The sequence below is a fragment of the Phacochoerus africanus genome, chromosome 1 (assembly GCF_016906955.1).
Source record: "Phacochoerus africanus isolate WHEZ1 chromosome 1, ROS_Pafr_v1, whole genome shotgun sequence".
Taxonomy (NCBI): Eukaryota; Metazoa; Chordata; class Mammalia; order Artiodactyla; family Suidae; genus Phacochoerus; species Phacochoerus africanus.
Genome location: NC_062544.1, coordinates 195,702,685 through 195,725,144, shown reverse-complemented (window position 1 = coordinate 195,725,144; position 22,460 = coordinate 195,702,685). Strand labels below are relative to the sequence as shown.

Genomic DNA, 22,460 nt, shown 5'->3' with positions numbered 1-22,460 from the left:
CAGATCCGAAGAGGACATCCATAGAATATTTTGAATAAGATAAAATGTCAGTAAAGTGGAAAAGGCAGTGAACTGTTACATATATAACATGTAAGCTCATGTTTGGATATTGTGATATAGTGCTTTGGGCCATAATGGAAAGAATTTGTTGGGTCAAAACAAACTCTGCTTTTTCTGCCTTTAAATCTGACCACCATTTAAGCCAGAGCTTTGAGGCTTTAGAGCCTAAAGTGGAAAACATTGTGAAGTATCAGGGGATGGGAAATGGCTTGTAGGTTTATTGTAAAGGCAACTATTTGGTTTCAGCCATATCAAACTACTGTTTCTGGAGATGAGTAACAGCTGAATAGCTCAGAAGCATCCTGTGGTTGAGCCAGTGCTGAGGTGAAATAGGACAGGGTAAAGGTAGAGATGTTTGATAAACACTTAAAAATCTTCTTTTTTCCAAACAGAAGCCCACAAATTGATGTTTTATGTCTCTACAAGAAAATACAAAGTAAAGGAGACAGTAAAATAATACTCTGGATTAATTTCTAAGTGTGCAGTGATTAAATATTATCAAAAGTTTTAAGGTTGCTTACATTCTCAGAGAAAATCATTCTCAATTTCATATTTTAAAGTATTTCATGTTGCAGTAAACATAAAGCAAGAATAATATTTCTTGAAAAAACTTTGTATGGTAGATTAATATTTATCATATTAAGTCCTGTAGAATTGTTTACTGTGTTTTTAGTTGTGCTTTGTGTATTCTTTAGAAAGCTTTATACTTTACAGTGTATTGGTGATGGAATACAGTGTTAAGCTACATCTCTAAAAATATGAACACTTGCCCCTTTATAAGATCAGTAACTTACATTATGATTTATAAGGGAGAATCAGATTCAACTGATAATATTTTTACTTTCAACAGTTTTTCTAGGAATGCAACTTGCCATAAATATAAGAATCACCTATACCAGAGTTCTAAAGTTTGATTCTCTGACCGTCTGCATGAGAATCATCTGGAGAGGAGGAGTGGGGCCCCAGAATCTGCATTTTACAGATGCCTCAGATGGTTCATAGGCATATTAAAGTTTGAAAGCCACTAATCCATATTAGGACAACTAGAACATGACCAAAAAAAAAATTGACAGTGAGTATGTAGCATATTCATGGTATCCTGAAAGAAGAGTTATATTTAGTAACTATTTGAGATAGAGTTAAAAGCCTGAAGTATACACATTGAGGTTTGAGGTGTGAGAATATCTCCTAAAGAGAGAGCTTCCCCTAAATTGTTGTATTTTTTATTTGTAGGCAATATTTAACAGGAATGATGAGGTGTGTTTATACCGTAAAAGATACGATGAGACACTCGTTTGGAATTACTTCTAGAAATAGGAGATGGGAAAGAGTTTAAGAAATGAATGCTTCTGTCGCCTCAGGAGAGGTTTCAGATAGAGCCCGGAATCTAACCCATCTTAACAATTGACCCTTACTCCAAGAGCTCGTCCTCAATTTTGATCTCTAATTATACATAAAAGTGGCCAGTGGATAGTATTTTGGCATTATCTAGAACAGTAATTCCTTCTCTGGGTTGTTTGGGGGATTTGGCATTTATTTATCACCATAACTTACAGAGAATTAGTTGTTAAATATCTAAGAAATGATGTAAGTTACTTTTTAGACCGTAATTATTTCTTTTAAACATTTAAAGCAATGCAGAAGAAACTAGAATCTTAATATCGCTACCTCACCTCTAAAAGAGTACTGAATCTGGAAGTTCCCATCATGGCTCAGTGGAAACGAATCTGACTAGTATCCATGAGGATGCAGGTTCGATCCCTGGCTTCACTCAGTGGGTTAAGGATCCAGTGTTGCTGTGAGCTGTTGTCTAGGTTGCAGACTCGGCTCAGATCCTGCTTTGCTGTGGCTGTGGTGTAGGCCGGAGGCTACAGCTCCGATTGGACCCCTAGCCTGGAAACCTCCATGTGTTGTGGTCACAGCCCTAAAAGAAAAAAGAAAAGAAAAAAACAAAAAACAAAAAGAGTACTGAATCAGATTAGGAGATTCCAAAGTGTCTTTGGAATGACATTCAGCAGGCTGGTTTGTAAAGACCTGCCACAAAGGAAAATAAAGTTTCCTTCTTGCTTGTCTTATTACCTCAAAGTTCTCGGTTAGAAAGTCCAAAAAACACCTTCTGAAAGTTTTGTTCTGTTTTGATAAATGTGTGATTTAGAAATAATGATTTTCAGTAAGAAATTCTAATATTTGTTCTCTGCAGTGTTAAATGTTGACTGTGTAGTATCTATCTCTAAAGGGAAGAAAATGACTTAAATTGTTTTAGTCTTAAATACTTCATACTATGTGCTAAATATCCTATTATGACTATTACCAGCATTAGAAGATATTACCTGAGAGAAGTATCTGCCCCACCCCTCCATTATGTAATTTCTCAGGACTCTCATTTTCTCATTCATAAAATTTGTTACTTGTTAAAAAGGGACTATAGTGTGATAATCAGCCTCAAATATTTTATAAACACCTGTTTGAAATAAGCCACCATTCCCTATTGGTTAAAACTAATTAAAAGTTTATTTGTTATAGGATAGTTTTATTAAGTATTGAAACTTTAAATTTTTTTCTTATTTTTATCTCTAGAAAGTTCATCCTAAGCATGTTGCTTTGATCATTATCATTTTGCACTGTTACAAACTAATGTCATATTTTAAAAATACTCCCTGGGGAATAAAATGTTATTTTTTAAAATTTTGAGATGACTTGGAAATTGAATGTATTTGACATGTAGTACCGTGAGTAATGGTTGCCTTGATTCAGTATGCTCCTTTAATTAGCATTCACCCAAGGACATTAGTAATTTGATTGCCCTAATAATTCATATTTAGCAACCATATGCAGAGTAAATACTAAGTGGTACATACTGTAATTGTGTATAATAGAATCTGATATAGTGTTAATTTTAGAAGACCTAAGCTGGTTTGTACTTTAAAAATTTTCTTCCTCAGCCCAAGCACCTTTTTTCGTTTGACTCTTCTATAGCGATTTACAATTTTAGTTTATTTTTTTCAGAAAAAATTATTCCTGGCAATTATTTGTGAACTTTGTGGTACCCATTTTTCTTGTCGCATTGTATAAATTGAAATTTTGTGTATTTGGTTTGGGGGAGAATTCTTGATTCTAGATTTTAACTGTCATCTGATAACATATTGAAGAACTCAGTAACATATATATTTATGATGAACTTCACTGTTGAATGCTATGTTGTATCTTATGATTGAAGGCTAACTGAAAGATGCCAAAACAACATGTCCTTAATACCAAATAGTTTTCTAGATGGTGATTGTGAATACTGTAATTTTTAAAAAATGCTCATTTTTTAGAACTGTGGTTCACCTTGCCATGCAGTCTCCATTTACAGGAAGGTAATGATATATGTGGACTTAAAGTGTTTGGTTCAGGAAAGATCATCTTGTCTCTCCTGCACCCTACCTCTCATTCCATAGTTTTCTAACCTTTTCAAAAGGATATTGTATGTCCCAGGGTACAGGCCTCACACCACACCACTTTTTCTGACATGTTGCTTAAAATGTTATATTTGTTTGTAAGATCAAACATCAAACATGTTTTATTTAGAAATCTAAACATGGTTGTGGTGGGCACAAACTAACCTGAATGTTTATGTATAATGTTAATGTTCTGACCTGTAACACTGAATAGGTCACTCATTTGTCTTTTTCATTTAGTGATTTTGTATTAACCTCTATAATTGTAAAATACCGTCAGTTACCTGACAGTGCAGTTTCTCTTGACTCAGATAAAGGTAACTGGGCTACATAAACAGTCCTTCTTACATATCCCCCACTGATCCCATTTTTAAGCAGGCTCTTTAACAATGGGCTTGATGGAGTTAGGTTAAACTGGCTGTCAGTAATGTGCCTCTAGCTATGAGGAACCGGAGTGGGGAGAGCTCAGCATCTGGTGTGTCTATCCTGAGTCTTCCTTTGGGTTTTTATGAGATGAAGATCAGTTACAGAAATGCACGTATGTATATAGTTTTGGTTTATGATAAAATAAAATACGCACTAACACTGATTGACATAGAGTTGTTGTGTACCTGTTGTGTACCTGCTTGTGTAAACATCAAGCAGTTGTCATAAATGCTGGTAATTACTATACTTTTATACTTCCAAATCAGTTTTTCTTCTTTTTTTTTTTTTGGAAGCTGAATGATTTATTTTTCGCTAATTAAAAAAGAAATTCCTGTTACACATTCCTACTGACATGCTTGTTAGAAGACAAAAGTCCTTTAATAGTTGCCAGAGAACTTGTTCAATCTTAATAGTAATCTTTTTGTTTTTTTAGGAATAGCCAGCATTAGCAAGGGTATGAGGAAAACATATAAATTGCTAATGGCATTATAAATATGTATCTTTTTTTTGAAAAGCAATTCGATAATCATGAGCTTCCTTTAAAAGGTTGATGTCGCCTTCAACTTTTGAGGGAATCCATCCTAAGGAGAAAAAAAAGTATATATGTATACATACCCATCTACACACATACAAACATACATGGCAAAAGCCTATACACGTAGATAACTGAGATAAGATTCTTTTTAAAATCATGAACATTGGGAAAGTCCAGGTGTCCAGTCATAGGATGAATAATTTACTAGCTGAGTGCATTTATTGGCTGAATATTATGGTATTATTAAAATCATTTCAGAAAATATAATTCGTATCAAATGTTCATAGTTATATATATTTTTAAGGACAAAATTTTGGGGCACAAAACTATACAGCCAGTGTATTATATTGTGCTGAAAAAAAGGAAACAAAAGATATTAACAGTTACATTTGGGTTTTGGTTTTGTAATTTTTTTTCTTTCTTCACATTTTCTTTTAATAAGTGCTACATCTAACTCTTCAGCATCCAAGATCCCCTATAGCATTTTCCCCCTTTTTATGTTTTCTGAAACCTTTAAGCATTTAAATTGGCTCTATAGAATAGAATGGGATTTGGGGGGAAGGGAGTATGTGGTGATGGAAGCAGGGGTATAATTTTTTGGGTTTTTCTGACCTGAATTTTATTTATTTATTTATTTATTATTTTTGTTGTTGTTGTTGTTGTTGTTGTTGTTGCTATTTCTTGGGCCGCTCCTGCGGCATATGGAGGTTCCCAGGCTAGGGGTTGAATCGGAGCTGTAGCCACCGGCCTACGCCAGGGCCACAGCAACGTGGGATCCGAGCCGTGTCTGCAACCTGCACCACAGCTCACGGCAACGCCGGATCGTTAACCCACTGAGCAATGGCAGGGACGGAACCCGCAACCTCATGGTTCCTAGTCGGATTCGTTAACCACTGCGCCACGACGGGAACTCCCTGACCTGAATTTTAAAAAGATCTTGGGTAAATCAGATTTTCCTTCCAGATTAGGGCACTGTGTTGTGATGGTAGTTAAACTTTGCCTTTTTGTTTTCCTTGTTCAGATGCTATACCATAACCATGTTCAGGGCCCATTTTCACGTTCCTGCATTCTTTATTTGCAAAGTAGAATTGGCAGACTCTGGAGGACTTAACTTCCCTATGAGAACACAATCTCTGTTACGTCGTGAAAAGGCACTCCTGAAACAAACAACATGTAGAAAGTGGTTGTCTCGTCATCTCGTTTCTTTTTTTGCTTTTTAGGGTTGTGGTTGAGGCATATGGAAGTTCTCAGGCTAGGGGTCTAATTGGAGCTACAGCCACTGGCCTATGCCGTAGCCACAGCAACGTGGGATTCGAACCACATCTGCAACCTACATCACAGCTCACGGCAATACTTGATCCTTTACTCACTGAGCAAAGCCAGGGGTCGAACCCTCAACCTCATGGTTAGTAGTTGGATTCATTTCCACTGTGCCCCAATGGGAACTCCTGATCTCATTTCTTAAATGGTAACGGGGGAATGGTGCTTTATCTCAAGAGTAACTCCATAGAGCCCTACCACTGCTGGTCTTTATTGCTGAATTAATGTATACTAAACATGGTGGTTTTCAGCCTTATTCCTCTCTGGAATTAATTTCTTTCATTTTGTTTCTTCCTTCCTTTTTTGTTTTCTTTTCTTTCCTTTTCCTTTCTTTTTAAGGCCACACCCATGGCCTATTGAAATTCCTGCTCTAGGGCTCCAATCAGAGCTGCAGCCGCCAACCTATGCCACAGCCACAGCAACACCAGATCCAAGCCGTATCTATGACCTTTGCACAGCTTGTGGCAACACCAAATCCTTAACCCACTAAGCAAGGCCAAGGATCCAACCCATATCCTTATGGATACTAGTTGGGTTCTTAACCCATCTGGTCACAATGGGAACCATGGAATTTCTTTTCTACCTCCCAAATTTTAATTGCCCTAGTGAATGTGTAGAGTACTTGATTACAGAGATAATATTTATTATCAGATTTGCTTTTACCCTTGGAAGGAAGGGATGCTCTAATATGGCAGTCAGGCGGGACTTTAGCATTTTGCAGATTTAAGCTGATCCCTTTTGCCTTCTACTCTGTAGATGAAAAGCTGTCCCTGAAAAAGAATTCCCTACATAAATATTTACAAATAAATGCAAATATATTTTGACATGAGGCTGGTTCAACTTCAGTATATCAAGGGAAATTTAAGTCATATGTTTTTTTTCTTGATTATAAATTTTTTTGATGTGCCAAGATAAATTGTAGTAGAATTGCATTCTGATTTAACAGATGTTTATTGAGCATTAGCTAACAATCTAATTTCCCGTAATTGAAGGACTGCTAGACATAAACTCATCTTCAGCCCATACACATACACAACCATAGACATATAGGTGATAACCTTTCAATGTGGTAAATGCTATACAGATATTATGGGATTAGCATAACAGGATGCTCAGCTTTAGAGCAATGAAAGGAAGGACTTCACCTCCATCCTTCCACATAGGTGAAAAGAGCACAAGAATCCGTAAGGTCCAGAGGCGTGACATCACACAACATACCCAGGGTGTTACTTGTTATCAGCGATCACTTGAATTTAATGTGCAATGGAAAGAATGGAAAGGTGGAATTAGGGAGATGAGCCTGGAGAGATGGGTAGAGTCAAGATTACAAAAGTAACTATGTACCATACTTAGGAGTTTAGCCTTGGTTATGAAGGCCAAAAGGATCATTCACAGTGCTCAAGTAAGGAGAAATATGATCAGTTTTTGTTTTACAGGTCGTATTCTAGCTGTAGTGTAGCAAATATACTGGACTGGGGAAGAGAGAAAATGAATTTATGACGGTACTAGTCCAGGCAAAGGAGGATGGAACATTAAACCTAAGGTTCTAGAAGAAAAGGAAAGCTGAGAACAGAGATCGGAGATGCAGGATTGATAGGATTTGGCAAATGGTGCAATGCCACAGGCTGAGGTGGAAGTTAGGATGACTTGCAGGTATAGCAAAGTAAGGTAGGATATTTCTGAGGAAAAACAAGTTTTAGGGAGGGGAAGAAAAGTAGTTTTAAACATAATGATTTTAAGATGCCATGTAATGCAATGGCTAGAAATAAAGGAAAAGCTATAGTTGAATTCAACATGTATTGAAGCAGAGCATTTAAGTAAGATTCACTTCTTCAGGGTAAACATTAATGATAAGTGCCAAAACAGTGCTAATGACCCATTTAGAGGCATTTCCTTGCTGTTTGAGAACATTCAAAGCACATGCAAAACAACTGGAGGTGGTTGTGAGCACCTGGTCTCAGAACAACCTCAGGATATGTGCAACATTCCAGCCAAACTTTGACATCGTTCTGCCTGGATCTAAACGTAACTAATTATTATTATTTAAGTTGTACTCAGGAATTGGCATACAGAAATCATGTAAGTTGCTATTAAATTTAGAAGGCTTATGAAAAATCAAAACACTTCAGAAACCTTGCTAATAAGATGTCTTAATGTTTCATGCACTACTGATACCACTTTCTAATATCCTGAGTTGAAACAAGAACAGTGATGCAGTCTTTTTTTTCTGTTTAGTAAACAGCTTGTACTACCATATCTTGATCCTTGACCCTATTCTAAGTGTTCCTGGGAGAGTTGAGTGGTTATGGCCGTGGTCTCTGAATGAATTTAAATCCTTATTTTCTTTGTGACTATTTTCCCATCTGCTAATTGAGATGATAAAGTAATAAATTATAAATGTGTGCATGGTGTAGGCCCTCTGATATCATCTATCTTGAAGTCTTACTTCTTAAGTCTCTAAGCCACTTAGGTGGGTTTTTGTTTTTGTTTTTCCTATTTTTGATTTACTGCAGTATTTGTTTTAGGAGGGATATGCAAAAGAGAACAGGAGTTTCCAACCTCACTGTTTATGGATTTCACTGCCATATCTCTCACCTTTTCTCCCCATCCTTCCCAGTCTTGATTCTGAGCTTCCTATCCTGGCATCTGGAATCTTCTCATGTTTAAGTAGTTACAAGTTTCCTGACAGAGACAATGCAATGTGCTTTTTTCATTTGTGTGTTTTTTAGCCTTTTTTGTGAGCTAAGATTAGGCTGCAAACTATCAGTGTATTTTAAAATGATCTCGTCTATGTGTAAAATCAAGACATTAAAATTCAAGTCTTAAAGGTAACATCTTTTTAGTTTCTCACAGTGTATAGTTAGAGAAGTAGGTTAGGTGTTCCAAAGAGGAAAAGAAGGAGCAGCCTTAAGAAAGATGAACTTAGGTGTACTTTGACTCTCTGTTAACCAATTAAAATATCTCCTAGCCATGTGCTGTTTGTGAGCCCAGAGTATTTTATGGGTTGTTCATAAGTGCTACACGGAGCCTGAGAGTAGAAGCACAAAAGAAAAAGATACGAACTAAACAACTAGGGTAGACAGGCTAGACAACACATTATATAGATTAAATTAGTTTAACCAAAACTCCAATAAGCCCATATTCATTTACTTTGTTTAGTACGAAAGTTTCTTAACATTCTATGTAGATGTGTAATTTAATTATTTTAAAATACATCAGTGACAGATACTATTTAATGATAAGCTCTGATGAATATGTTGATAAAGAGAATAACCCTCCTTGGGCCTCTGTTTATTAGAATTTTACTTTTGAATTTGGACCTGCCTTTATAAAAAAAACAAAGCAACCATAAAGAGATTTTGGGGAGTTTCCTTCTTGCCTCAGCAGTTAGTGAGACTGACTAGAGTCCATGAGGATGAGGATTCGATCCCCGGCCTTGCTTAGTGGATTAAGGAATACAATGAAATTTAAGCATAGAGATTATTTTTCATTATTAAATTTCAGTTTTCATTCCTTATATTAGTATTAGTTTACATTTTATCTTCCTAAGTAGTTTTTAAAAACAACCTGCAAAATACTGAATTTATAAATTCAATGATGAATTTGTATGTAGAAATTTAGACTACAGAAATATTAAATTTCACTTATCTCAGCCTAAGTTTTTTGAGAGAAGCAATTCAGTTACATGATGTACAGAGGCTTTTTTCCAGCTTTAAAGTTTGATGCTATTTGTTGAGGAAAATTGTGTTCCACTTTTATGTAATTAAAGTGAAAAGGAAAATATATAAAGGTTAACATGTTTGGGTTTTCATATATCTTTTGTTTAAAAACATATGTGACCTTAGCTAACAGTCTGGGATTTCAGATGGGTGAAATGTGATTTTGAAAGATTGTTAAAAGTCTTTCATTTGTGTCATATAGCATGTTGCCACTTGGAGAATAAATTCTTATACCTCTTCTTTTGCTTTCAGGATTTTCTCATTCAGCGTTCACCTTTGGTATAGAAAGCCATATCAGTCAGTCTAACATAAATGGTGCCCTCGTCCCACCTGCTGCATTGATCTCCATCATCCAGAAAGGTCTACAGTATGTAGAGGCCGAAGTTAGTATTAATGAGGTAAGGAAGACTATTTCAAATACTAATTCTTACTCACATCTGCTCTTAAGTATCTGATATCTTGTTTACTCATTCATTTTCTTACTTCAGCTTCACTAGGTAAATAGTTGAAAGGCATTATTCCTAGTGTGGCAGTCACGTCACTCAGGCAAGGCATGTTGGCTCCTAAATCTAAGGACTATTTTCTTATTTATCTTTATGTGGTTTTATAAGTAAATAGTAAGAAATCATTTTCTTTAAAATAATAGTATGTGCCATCATATGTTGAGACCATAATTAATAGTCTGAAAAATTGGGGGTCTTAGATTATTTGGTTATTACCTGATTTTGGAAGGCAGTTTATAATGAAGGCGATCTGAGGTCTGTATCATCTGGGTAGTTTATAGTCTCAGGTGTCTGCAAAGTGTGATCCATTTCATTAGCCAAATCCTGCCTGTTGCTTGGTTTTGTAAAGTTTGCTTGGTACACAGCCACGCTCCTTCATTTATGTATTATCTTGCTGCTTTTGTGCTACAGTGCCAGAATTGAGTGGTTGTAACAGAGACTTTATATACAGTCTGAAAAGCCTGAAATATTTATTATCTGGTCTTATGCAAAAAAATTTTGTAAACTCTAGTATAGCTGATAGTTTTTATATATGGTCAGAATTTATGATACATGAGAGATTTTTACCTTATTTTTGTTTCAGAGATTAACATATTCCTCTTTCCTTTGCATGTATAGTTTCTACATCAATATTTATTACTATAATTATATAATGTACTAAAATTGATTATTTTTTAATTACCTCATCTCTGTAACTGAAAAAGACATCAATACTAAATTAAATATGTCCTCATTGTATCTTTTATTGAAGAGGATGATAAATAATTTCCACCAGTGGCCAGCTCTCATTTTATCTAAAAATGTTTCTGTAGATTTAATATAGAACTCCACAATTTACCTGTGTTGGTTTTAGTATTTTTAAGTTACTTACAGGTTAAAATAGTTTCTCCTACTCCTCAAATGCTCTATTGCAATTGACAGTTCAGAAAGATATGCTATGTTTTGTGGCTTGGAGCACCCCACCACAGTGCTTTAGGTGCATGTTTAAGTGAGTCAGGCTTCACATGTGTATATGCTGTAATATGCACTGTTTCAATTTCTGACTTGCTCTGTGTCTGTATCTCTTCTTGTGTTTGCTGGAGAACTTACTAATTGTAAACTTCCTGATGTCAATGAGAGGAGCTTTGAGACATTATAGCAACTTGATAAAATTAAAGAGCACTAGTTTATGAATCATGGTCCTACTTCTCAAATGTTAGTTCTCCCATAGAGCTTATTAAAACAAGGATTCTTGAGCCCTTGCGAGATTTTGATTCAGTAGGTTTGAATCTACATTTCTAACAAGTCACCAGGTGATGATGGCGCATTTGGTCCTTGGATTGCACTTTAAACAGCACTGGTTAACAGATCTCAACTGCCATTGACTAACTGTGGAGCTGCCAAGTCTTTAATCCTTTTTGTGCCTTTATTTCAGTGTTAGTAAAATAAGATAATTGTATGGCATAATATCTTACATCTATTTCTGTTTTAAAATTTTAATCAAATCTCAAGAAAATTTTGAATTCAACAAAAGCTTTTTTTTGTTGTTGTTTCTTTTTTTTTGGCCTTCACCTGCAACATGTGGAAGTTCCCAGGCCAAGGATCGAATCTGCATCACAGCAGCACCCTGAGCCACAGCAGTGACAACACTGGATCCTTAACCCACTGCACCACAAGAGAACTCCAACAAAAACTATTTTTAAAATTTTTTGTTTTACAGAAGCATTCACTAAAATGTGGCATCAAATATCATTGTATAAACTACTCCATATTGCTTTTAAAAAACAATATTTCGGAGTGTAATTAATAAGCCTTTTTATCATCCATGCCTATTTTTTATTATTCCCTGTCAGTATTTCAGCTTTAATAACTGCACCATTTAAGAGTATGAACAAAGTGAGGAAGAAAATTTAAACAGCTGTTTGCAGTACTTCTTATAGTTACCTTCTTCCCTCCTGATTCGTTTCTTTCTTACATGCATTCAGAAAAGTATCTCAAAATGTTTTGTCTTGGAATGAAGATTTTCATATCTGGTGTTGACCTGTATGAATACAAATTACTCTAAATGTGTTATCTTTGATTTTTTTTTTCTCATAATTTTTCAAATCCAGGATGGTACCTTGTTTGATGGCCGACCAATAGAGTCTCTGTCACTGATAGATGCCGTGATGCCTGATGTAGTACAAACAAGACAACAAGCTTATAGAGATAAACTTGCACAGCAACAAGCAGCAGCTGCTGCAGCTGCCGCAGCTGCAACAAACCAACAAGGATCTGCAAAAAATGGAGAAAATACAGCAAATGGGGAGGAGAATGGAGCACATACTATAGCAAGTGAGTTGAGAGCGGAATTTTAAAACTCCTTTTCAGAAAAGAAAAAAAAAAAACTTTCCCCTGTGGGGATACCTCATTTTCTAAGTTGAAGTAACATCATGTATTTCATTTATACTAACTTATTTCCCTAACTTATATCACACAATTCAAATTTGTATACCTAAAACTCCATGTAGTTAGATTTACTTTCATAGATTTTTTTTCTTTTTAAATTATTTAGAAACCATTTTTCTAATGTTAAATGAATTTTGTACCTGGATTTGGTTTCTAAATATAATCTGTAACACCAGTCATTAATAAATACAGTAAAGCTTTGACATGGAGATATAAAGGCAACTCTAATGTTATATGAATGATATCAGCAACCCCTACTGGCAGAAACTCAGAATGGTATTGGCAAGAATTATATTTAATTCAAAACATTTTATCATTTTAGCTTTTTCTAACCTTTGTCTCCCAGTCTTCCTCTGTTCCTATTCCCCACGACCCTCATCTCTGAACATATACTCAGATACACATCTATTTTAAAAATATATACTCATACTTAACTAAAGATAAGAATTTATTATTCATGTGATAAATACTGTATAGTCATTTTCACCATTGTCTGATACAATGAAAAAAAGGTTACACTATATTTTAAAGGAGATATTAGCTGGTTAAGAATTTTCTCCCCCCCCCCCCCCAGATATTATAATAGGACTACCTAACTAGAATTTTCCCCTTATATCTCATGTTGCAGATAATCATACTGATATGATGGAAGTGGATGGGGATGTTGAAATCCCTCCTAATAAAGCAGTTGTGTTAAGGGGACATGAATCAGAAGTTTTCATCTGTGCCTGGAACCCTGTTAGTGATCTCTTGGCATCAGGGTATGTTTCTCAGAGTGAAACTAAAATGGATTTCTAAAAGTATCTTGCTGAATTATTGTATATGTTATAAATACATTCCTTATATTTTCAGGGTTTTGTTGTTGCTTATTTATGGTCATTTTGCCTCTGTACCTCTTTATTTATTATAATGTAATCTTAGATGCTTTAATTAAGCTAGTGCTTGGTGGCCCCCAAAGTGGAGACTGAGAAAAATGTTGGAAATGGAAATCTCTGATAGTCTAGTTTTTTTTTTTTTTTTGCCTTATTAATAATAGGATGTAAATATGCTGCCTTGATTCTGGAATACTTGAGAATATCATGAGGATTTAAAATATATTGCATACTTTATAGGTCTGGAGACTCAACAGCAAGAATATGGAATCTTAGTGAAAATAGCACTAGTGGCTCCACACAGTTAGTACTTAGACATTGTATACGAGAAGGAGGGCAAGATGTCCCAAGCAACAAGGATGTGACATCTCTAGATTGGAATGTGAGTATTACTGTATTGTCCATGATGGATCTAGTTATTAATGTACTGAACTTCTCTGAGCCTCAGACTTAAGACAGGATATGTCTATTTGTTCAGGTATTTTTTGGATTTCACTGACTAGTAAGAACAACAAACTAGGAGTCCCCACCTCTCTAAAGTGTCAAAAACAAAGACTGCTCAAGCAAGCAGGTCAAAGTTCATCTTCCAGCTCCTCAGTTTATCTAGCTGCAGAACCTTTGCATATAACTGGTCTATCACTCTGTGCTTCACTTGCCTTACATGTAAAGTATTAATGTATGTATTAATGGTCCCACATAAATGAAGTAAAAATGAAAATCAGTAACAAGCACATAGTAAATTCTTAACTACTAAGCCTTTTGCTGGAGGTATAAGGGAAATCTGTACAATAAAAACATATTCTTCTTTCTCTTATTTAGCTGAGAACTGATAAAAATTTCATTGCCAGCTGTCTTTTACTTTTACTGAATCATTATAAAGTTATAATTTTGATGTCCTACCCAGACTATCACCCCACTCCATCTTTAGTCATGTACGTCTATTGGAATATAGGAGACCTTAGCATGCAGTTGGCAATGAAGTTTTCATCAGGAACTGTTAGTCTAGATGTCTTCCAAGCTGCATTCTAGCTGTATGAATCTTAACATTCTCTAATTCTATATATTATTCAGAATCTTTCTGGGATAACTTGACTGCTCTGATTTACTAGAAAGTTTTATTTCATTATTGATAAAGCTTTATCCTTTCAGTTTCAGATATATGATTTTTTTTCTTTTAAGAGCTGCAGCTGTGGCATATGGAAGTTCCCAGTCTAGGGGTCAAATTGGAGCTGCAGATCCAGGCTGCTTCTGCAACCTACACCACAGCCCACGGCAATGCCAGATCCTTTAACCTACTGAGAGAGGCCTGGGGTCGAATGTGCATCCTGAGGGATTCTAGTTGGGTTCATTACCATTGAGCCACAGCAGGAACTCCTTAAATACATGATTAACAGCTTTGTTTGCAGTCCCATTATTAATTTGCAGGAAATCACCATTTTTAAAGTTTCTGTATCTTTCTCTTTATCCCATGTTGCCTTTTTCTTCCTTGTAACTTTGCATCAGTTTCTTAAACCCCACCCCCCACCCCAGTTCTGAGAAGCCTTTCAGACACCAGTGTTACTAAGAATTTTTAGGGTCAGCTGTCCTTTCCTTAGCAAGTGGACATCTCCTTCTCTGGCCTCTGTTTAACAACTTTGTGGGGCTTTCCAAAGGATTTTCCAAATCTTATTCTAAGAAATGAGCTCTATCTTTAAACATGATTACTCTATGAAATTCTTCCAGAACTCATAGGTAAGATTTTTTAATACTCTTTTCTAAATTTCCAGCAATGTGTTTATTCTTCCCCTGTATAAATTTGAGAATTCTAGAAATGAAAAGAAGTTTAGCACATTTCAGTTACTACTTGGTCGAAGGGTCAGAACTAAGAATTGTCTTCTTAATATGGTACCTAACTATATCATAGATTAAAGGCCTTCTATCTTTCTTAATCTGTTTGTCTTGGAGGCTATGTTAATTAAATGAAGTTTACTGATAACACTGAAAAGGATGGTTAATAAATGGTATGTTGAACTTGGTGGTTCTGAACTGCAAGTTAAAAGTTTTTTAAAGTGTGGACTTTTGAAGATTTATTTTCACTATAAGCTTAAATCTTCCACTAAAAGGGGAATATATTACTGTTGATTAATGGCTCTTTTCCATGACTAAAGCAAGAGCCTGTGAAATATCTGATCTTTAAAGTGTTCTTTTCCTACTTTAGTGGTCCATGATCTTAAAACATTTGGGGACCATTTTAGAAGGAAACTTTCCATTGTTCCGAGTCTGAAATTAAGATTTTGCTCTTGGCTTCAGCATTGCTGCTTCTTCCTTAGGGTCTTTTCGTATCCTAGCAAATCTCAGTTCACAAGCCATAGAACCAACATTCGTTTGCCACTTACCTGTACAGGTAAATGACTTGAGGTCTGAAAAAGGTGACTGTGTTTTCAATACACTTACCGGAAAGTATCAAAAAGTACAGAGTAAGGCAGGCTTGCATTCTCTCTTTCTCTCTCTCTCTAATAATGTTTACTCATCCTGGCAATAGTCTGTTTTGTGTATTCTGTAACTTGTACTTCCGTAGAATAAGTTAAATGTGTCCTTGTGTTGTACCGTTAATTAGGTAAGGCACATGTAAGGGAATATAGGATTAGAGAAATTGGTATAGATTTGTCCTCATAGTAGAGTAGTTCCAGGCAACTGTACTCACTTCATTAACTATAAAGTCAGTCTACACTCTTTTCTGGCTCTTTTTCTTGTGTTGCTGTTTTTATTGGTAAGGATTTCATATTGGGAAATAATTAAGAAAGGAAAGAAACATTCAGTGATATTTAAGTGTCTGATCATCTGAAACAACAATATTATTTGGAACACACACAGACATACAGACACATAGTTTAGACAATAAAAGATTTAGAGGGAGGTCTTTATAAAAACTTCTAATTGTAATGAAATATTTTGAAAGAGTTCTCTCTACTTTTCCTGAATCATTATAAAGTTATGATTTTGATGTCCTTCCTAATCCATCACCCCACCCCCATCTTTAGTCACGTGCACCTATGGGAATGTAGTAAACCTTAGCATGCACAAGAGTGATGTTGATCCTGCACCAAAGCAGTTGCTGCCATTCTTGAGATTTTGACATGAGGCTCACATCATGACTAAATGCTGACAAAATTCTACAGCAATGAAGGGTTTTCTGTAGGCCTTTCATGGCTCTTCCAAGTAGGCAAAGCTGAAGGTTTTGAAGCAGAGAATGTCACAGATCAGCTGTACCTGGGATGTAAGCATGAAATATTCTGGTAACAATTAAATGTCCTTTCTGGATTTTTTAATTGAAGAAGTATGTTTCTCTTACAGAGTGAAGGTACACTTCTAGCAACTGGTTCCTATGATGGATTTGCCAGAATATGGACTAAAGATGGTAAATGAAGCACTTTTTCTTTTCATTTGCTGTTAGTGTTGATCTAAGTTATACAGTTTAAAGTAATTTTAATGTTTTTCCTTTTGAATATTAGGTAACCTTGCTAGCACCTTGGGGCAGCATAAAGGTCCTATATTTGCATTAAAGTGGAATAAGAAAGGAAATTTCATCCTAAGTGCTGGAGTAGACAAGGTAAAAAGAATATTAAACTCACTTCTATAAAGGTTAATTTGTTATGGAGTTCCCATTGTGGCTCAGTGGTTAACGAATCAGACTAGGAACCATGAGGTTGCAGGTTTGATCCCTGGCCTCGCTCAGTGGGTTAAGGATCTGGCGTGGCTGTGAGCTGTGGTGTAGGTCCCAGACACGGCTCGGATCCTTCATTGCTGTGGCTCTGGCATAGGCTGGGCGGCTGCAGCTCGGATTGGAGCCCTAGCCTCCATATGCCACAGTTACAGCCCTAGAAAAGACACACACACACACACACACACACACACACACACACACAAAGGGGTAATTTGTTAAAGAGTATAATAGAAAGTAATATTTTTCTCTGCTAATCACATAAATAATGAAACATTCATATTTGGGAAATTTAGGATGAATTTATGGTAGTAATAGAAATGCTTAGATTTTCTGTGAGCTCATTCCTGAATCTACTTATCAGAATATCCTTTATTCCTTATCTGTGTGACCACTCTTCATTTTTATTGGAATTTGAGCCATAATGAATGTCATACTTCCCATACTCTTTGCTTCCCTTGTGCAGTTTTTAGTTTATCTCATCAGTGACTATGGTTCTATGGTGATCCATAGGAAACCTTAGAGCCAGTCTGTTAGCTGAACTCCTGATACTCAATTGAAAATGTAAGAAATTGGGAGTCTTTTTAGCTCTTTTCACCTAATGAGTCTGGTAAATATAGATAGGTTGAAATCATTGGGTCTTCTTCATTTTCTTATTTCCTTTACCACACCTCCCAAAATGAATATGGTTTATTTTAATCTATGAAGGTACATGTGCATAGTTGAGATGTCAAAAAGGGAAGTAGAAAAAGGGAAGAAATGTAAAGGGGGCAGGAATATGAAAGAAAAGTCCTATTAATATTTACTGCCACTATATACCCCAAAGTTATAAAATTAATAATGGGAAGGAAATTTAATTTTAATTATTGTCATAATTCAAGCTGCTGTTGTGTATAAATGCGAACTTCAAAAATCTTAATATTGGGGGAGTGTCTGCTGTGACCCAACAGGATTGGTGGTATCTCGTGAGCCCTGGGATGCAAGTTTGATCCCTGGCCTGGCACAGTGGGTTAACCTCTGGCATTGCCACAGCTGCAGCGTGGGTCAAAACTGCAGCTCAGATCTGATCTCTGGCCCAGGAACTCCATGTGCCTAGGGACAGGCAAAAAAAAAAAATCTTAGGAGTTAGCTGATTTTTATTAACCAAAAATTTACCTTCTTATGGCTATAGCTATAAAAATCTTACATTAAGTATGGAGTTCACGTTGTGGTGCAGCGGAAACGAATCAGACTAGGAGCCATGAGGTTGCGGTTCGATCCCTGGCCTCACTCAGTGGGTTAAGGATCTGGCATTCCTGTGAGTTGTGTAGGTTGCAGACATGACTGGGATCCCACGCTGCTATGGCTGTGGTGTAGGCCAGCAGCTGTGGCTCCAATTGGGCCGCTAGCCTGGGAATCCACATATGCTGTGGGTGCGGCCCTAAAAAGCAAAATAAATAAACAAACAAAACAAAATAATCTTACATTAAGTAAACTATTGCAATGGAGTTTCTTAAGCAGTCTGATAGAATGTCTGGTAAGTATAGACACCTTGTAATAGTTATTGAAGTAAGTTGACTGATGAGAAGTCACCAAGGAAGAATTAAACTGCTTAATAGTCTTCCACCCCAAAGTGGAACATAGCTTTGCTGTACTAAAGGTAACTGTTAAATGAAATGCACTCTGACATTTCATATTCCTTTAATATATTTAGGCATCTAGTGTCTGTATCTGATAAACTCCTTTTAACTTCTTAGCAATATATTTTTGTTTTCTATCTCAGACTACAATTATTTGGGATGCACACACTGGTGAAGCCAAGCAACAATTTCCTTTTCATTCAGGTAAGTCTTCACAATTTACATGAGAACTAGAGCTTCTGTTTTTTCTAATTAAACTTTTAATACCATATAATTCATTTAAAAATCTTGAAATACCACGTATCAGTCTTGTTACTAGTCCTTTGAGGAGCTGATGTTCCATGACTTTCAGATTGTTAATTGTCAGAGGATCATCAAACGTTTCCTGTGAAATGTACCATTAAAAAGCATTTGCAGCTTCGTTCATTTAGGCTTGATATTATTTAATGGTTAAGAACATAGATTTTTGAGTCAGGAGGTCTAGGTTTGAATGTCAGTTCCCCCCACTTAACAAGCTTTAAGATTGAGCAAATCATTTAACCTTTCTGAGCCTCATTTTTTCTGTCTGTAAATGAGGATGAAAATAATACCATTTGTTAAGAGGATGAGACCAGTATATGTGAAAATACTGCATAAACTCCTATAAATTTAGGTAGTGCCATTTTTTATTTTGGATTTATGTATCTAAATCATGAAATAAAATGACATAACGTTAACTAAAAATCATTTGGATTTTCCGGTGTTGCTGGAACATTGGTATTTTTGAAGTTTTTCTCTTTTAAGAAATAGTGTGATACTGAAATCTGACTCCCAGAATAGTGTACCCCTTCCTGCATGATAAAGGCCATGCGCCAGAGCATATATCCTGATGTGTAGTCAGCTAGATTTTAGTACCTTCATTCCCATGCAGCCTAGAACTTCTTGTGCTTGCTTTCAGGAAGTTTTCAGGTTACAGGAACTGATGTTAAACTGGAACATGATGCCTAATAATTATTAGAACAGTGGTTTTAGCACTACTTGATTTAATTGCGTCTTACAGAATTTTGTTATGGTTGGGAAGAGTTCTGAATTGGAGATTAACTTAATTAACTCTTGTTATTTTCAAATCTTTAGTAACATCCTTTTCACAAACAGCCAATGTGACTTTTTTTTTTTTTTTTTTAAACATGGAACACTTCACAAATTTGCGTGTCATCCTTGCACAGGGGCCATGCTAATCTTTCTGTATCGGTCCAGTTTTAGTATATATGTGCTGCCAAAGCGAGCACCAGTGTCACCTTTAAAATCAAAATGTACAGCTTCTGGCATTTTCCTTTCTTGTATTTCTCTATTTAGTGTGATTAGACAAGCTAGATAAGGTACAAAAATGATTTTTCAGTAGTATTTGAGTAACATAATTTTGCAAGTATTATGTTAAACAGTTCAGCTTGATTAAAGCTTACCATATTAATAAGCATTTACACATCAATTTCTTTTTATCTGTTTTACCCCCTTTTCACCTTTGCTTCTAGTCCTCACCCAGATAGAATTTTTTTAGACCTCTGGTTGTTCTGCTTAAAAGTTTCTCCTACATCCTAGAATTGATGGAACATTGAAATAAGTGCGCGTGTGACACCATTACTACCTGCTGTGGAACATGTACCAAACCATCTTTGCACTGGAGATGATGCCCTTGTATATGTAATTCCCATTTAATGTTGGCTACAACCCAGTGAGGTGTAAACAGTGTCGTTTTACAAATAAATAAGCTTTTTACACATGGTATTCTTTCCTGCCATGCTTTTTGGTTTTTTAAATGGCTTTATTGAGGTATAATTGACATAAAATCATCTATATGCATTTAAATTGCACAATTTGATATATTCGTGTGTGTATATATACACACAGCATTGAAACCATCACCACACTCAAAACAATACATCTCTTAGCTTCAGAAGTTTCCTCCTGCCCCTTTGAAATCATTCCCTCCTACTTTCCCAGGTAGTCACTGATGTCTTTCCCTCACCAGAAATTAGTTTACATTATATAAATAGAATCACATAGTATGTATTTTTGTTTTTGGTCTGATACATCTCTTAGCTTCAGAAGTTTCCTCCTGCCCCTTTGAAATCATTCCCTCCTACTTTCCCAGGTAGTCACTGATGTCTTTCTCTCACCAGAAATTAGTTTACATTATATAAATAGAATCACATAGTATGTATTTTTGTTTTTGGTCTGTTTTCTTTCTCTGCATAATTATCTTGCATTGCTTTTGATTTATGAGTAGTATTCTGTTATGTGGATATACCAAATTGTTATCCATTTACCTGTTGAAGCAAATTCGAGTTGTTTCCAGGTTTTAGCTATTAAAAATAAAAATGCTATCAACATTCATGTACAAGTTTTTATTTTTTGAACTTGTGTTTTCCTGTTTCTTATGTAAAAATAGAGAAAAGTTATGGCTAGGTAATGGTAGGTATATGTTTAACTTGTTAACAACTGCCAAACAGTTTTCCAAAGTTTACATTTTCCAAACTGGTTTGCATTCGCAATAGCAGTGGGTATTCCAGTCTCTCCATATCCTTGCCAGCATTTGGTATGTGGTCAGTCTTTTAAGTTGTAGCCACTCTAATAAATGTGTAGTGGTATCTCAGTGTGGTTTTCATTTGTATTTCCTAATGGCTAATGATGATGAGCATCTTATGTGTTAATTTACTTTCTTTATGTCCTCTTTGGTGAAGTATCTGTTCAATTCTTTGGATTTTTATTTTAACTTTGCTGTTTTCTTATTACTGAGTTTTGTGAACTCTATATTCTGGAAAGAAGTCCTTTATCAAGTATTTTCAAGTATTATCTTTCAGTTTGTGGCTTGTCTTTGCATTGTTTTGACAGTATCCTTCAAAGATCAGACATTGTTTATGTTGAATTCCTTAAATTATTCATTTGTTCTTTTATCTATCATGCTTTCAGTGTCAATATAATTTGCTCTTTTTCTGTTTGCTTAATAAAGATGTTGGAGTCCCTGATTTGAGACCTTTCTGCTTTTCTAATACAGATATTTAGTGCTATGAATTTACCCCTATTTACTGACATCTCACAACTTTTTATGTGTTCTGTTTTCGTTCAGTTCAAAATACTTTGTAGTTTTGATTATTTCTTCTTTGACCCTGGTTTATTTAGAAGTGTGTTAATTTCTGAGTATTTTGAAACTTTTCAGATTCTTTTTAATACTGCTTTCTGATTTAATTCCATTTTTCCCATAAATATCATTTAGGTCAGATTGTTTGATAATGTTCACATCTTTTATAGCCTTTACTACTTTTTCTGTCTACTCATGCCACCTGTTACTGAGAGGGGGGTTTTGAAATCATCAACAATAATTGGAAAACACAGTAATTTCTATTTTCTTTGAAGCTCTGTCATATTTTGCTTCACATGTTTTGAAACAGTATTATTAGGACATGAATTTTGAAGAATGTTGAATTGACTCCTTTATCATTTTGCTAGTGACCCTCTTTTTTCTGTTTTATTTTCTGAGCTCTAAAATCTACTTTGATACTAATATAGCCCTTCTGATTTTCTTTTGGTTAATTTTGACATGGTGTATATTCCTCTGAGCTTTTATTTTCAATCTTGTTGTCTTTATATTTGCAGTGTATTTTATGTAGGCATCATATATCGACTTGTTCATTAAATATCAACTTCTGCCTTCTAATGGCAATATTTAAGCTGTTTACATTTAGTGTGATTATTGATATGATTGCATTTAATTTAGTCATATTTTGGAGTTCCTGTTGTGGCTCAGCAGGTTAAGAACCCGACTTAGTGTCCATGAGGATGTGTGTTTGATCCCTGCCTTG

At 35.5% G+C, this 22,460-nt stretch overlaps 1 protein-coding gene and 1 non-coding gene across 10 annotated transcripts in view; one reads left to right on the top strand and one right to left on the bottom strand.

Moving 5' to 3' along the window:
* The window catches only part of TBL1XR1 (TBL1X/Y related 1), a 179,927-nt gene that overhangs the window by 136,955 nt on the left and 20,512 nt on the right, over positions 1 to 22,460 (top strand). For 8 of the 9 annotated variants that reach the window (XR_007135819.1, XM_047786760.1, XM_047786719.1 and 5 more), the window contains 7 exons: positions 9,753 to 9,898; positions 12,094 to 12,316; positions 13,059 to 13,191; positions 13,543 to 13,684; positions 16,636 to 16,699; positions 16,794 to 16,891; positions 18,765 to 18,825. Coding sequence is in view for 8 of the 9 variants with exons in the window: in XM_047786719.1 (XP_047642675.1) it covers positions 9,753 to 9,898; positions 12,094 to 12,316; positions 13,059 to 13,191; positions 13,543 to 13,684; positions 16,636 to 16,699; positions 16,794 to 16,891; positions 18,765 to 18,825 (867 nt within the window). In the remaining variant the exon portion in view is untranslated. Of the gene's footprint in view, positions 1 to 876; positions 1,133 to 9,752; positions 9,899 to 12,093; positions 12,317 to 13,058; positions 13,192 to 13,542; positions 13,685 to 16,635; positions 16,700 to 16,793; positions 16,892 to 18,764; positions 18,826 to 22,460 lie in introns of those variants that run through there. The other variant, XM_047786747.1, reaches the window with a different exon arrangement.
* On the bottom strand, positions 19,782 to 19,889 carry LOC125114014 (U6 spliceosomal RNA). Its single transcript, XR_007131668.1, has one exon. It is a non-coding gene; the product is annotated as a U6 spliceosomal RNA (small nuclear RNA).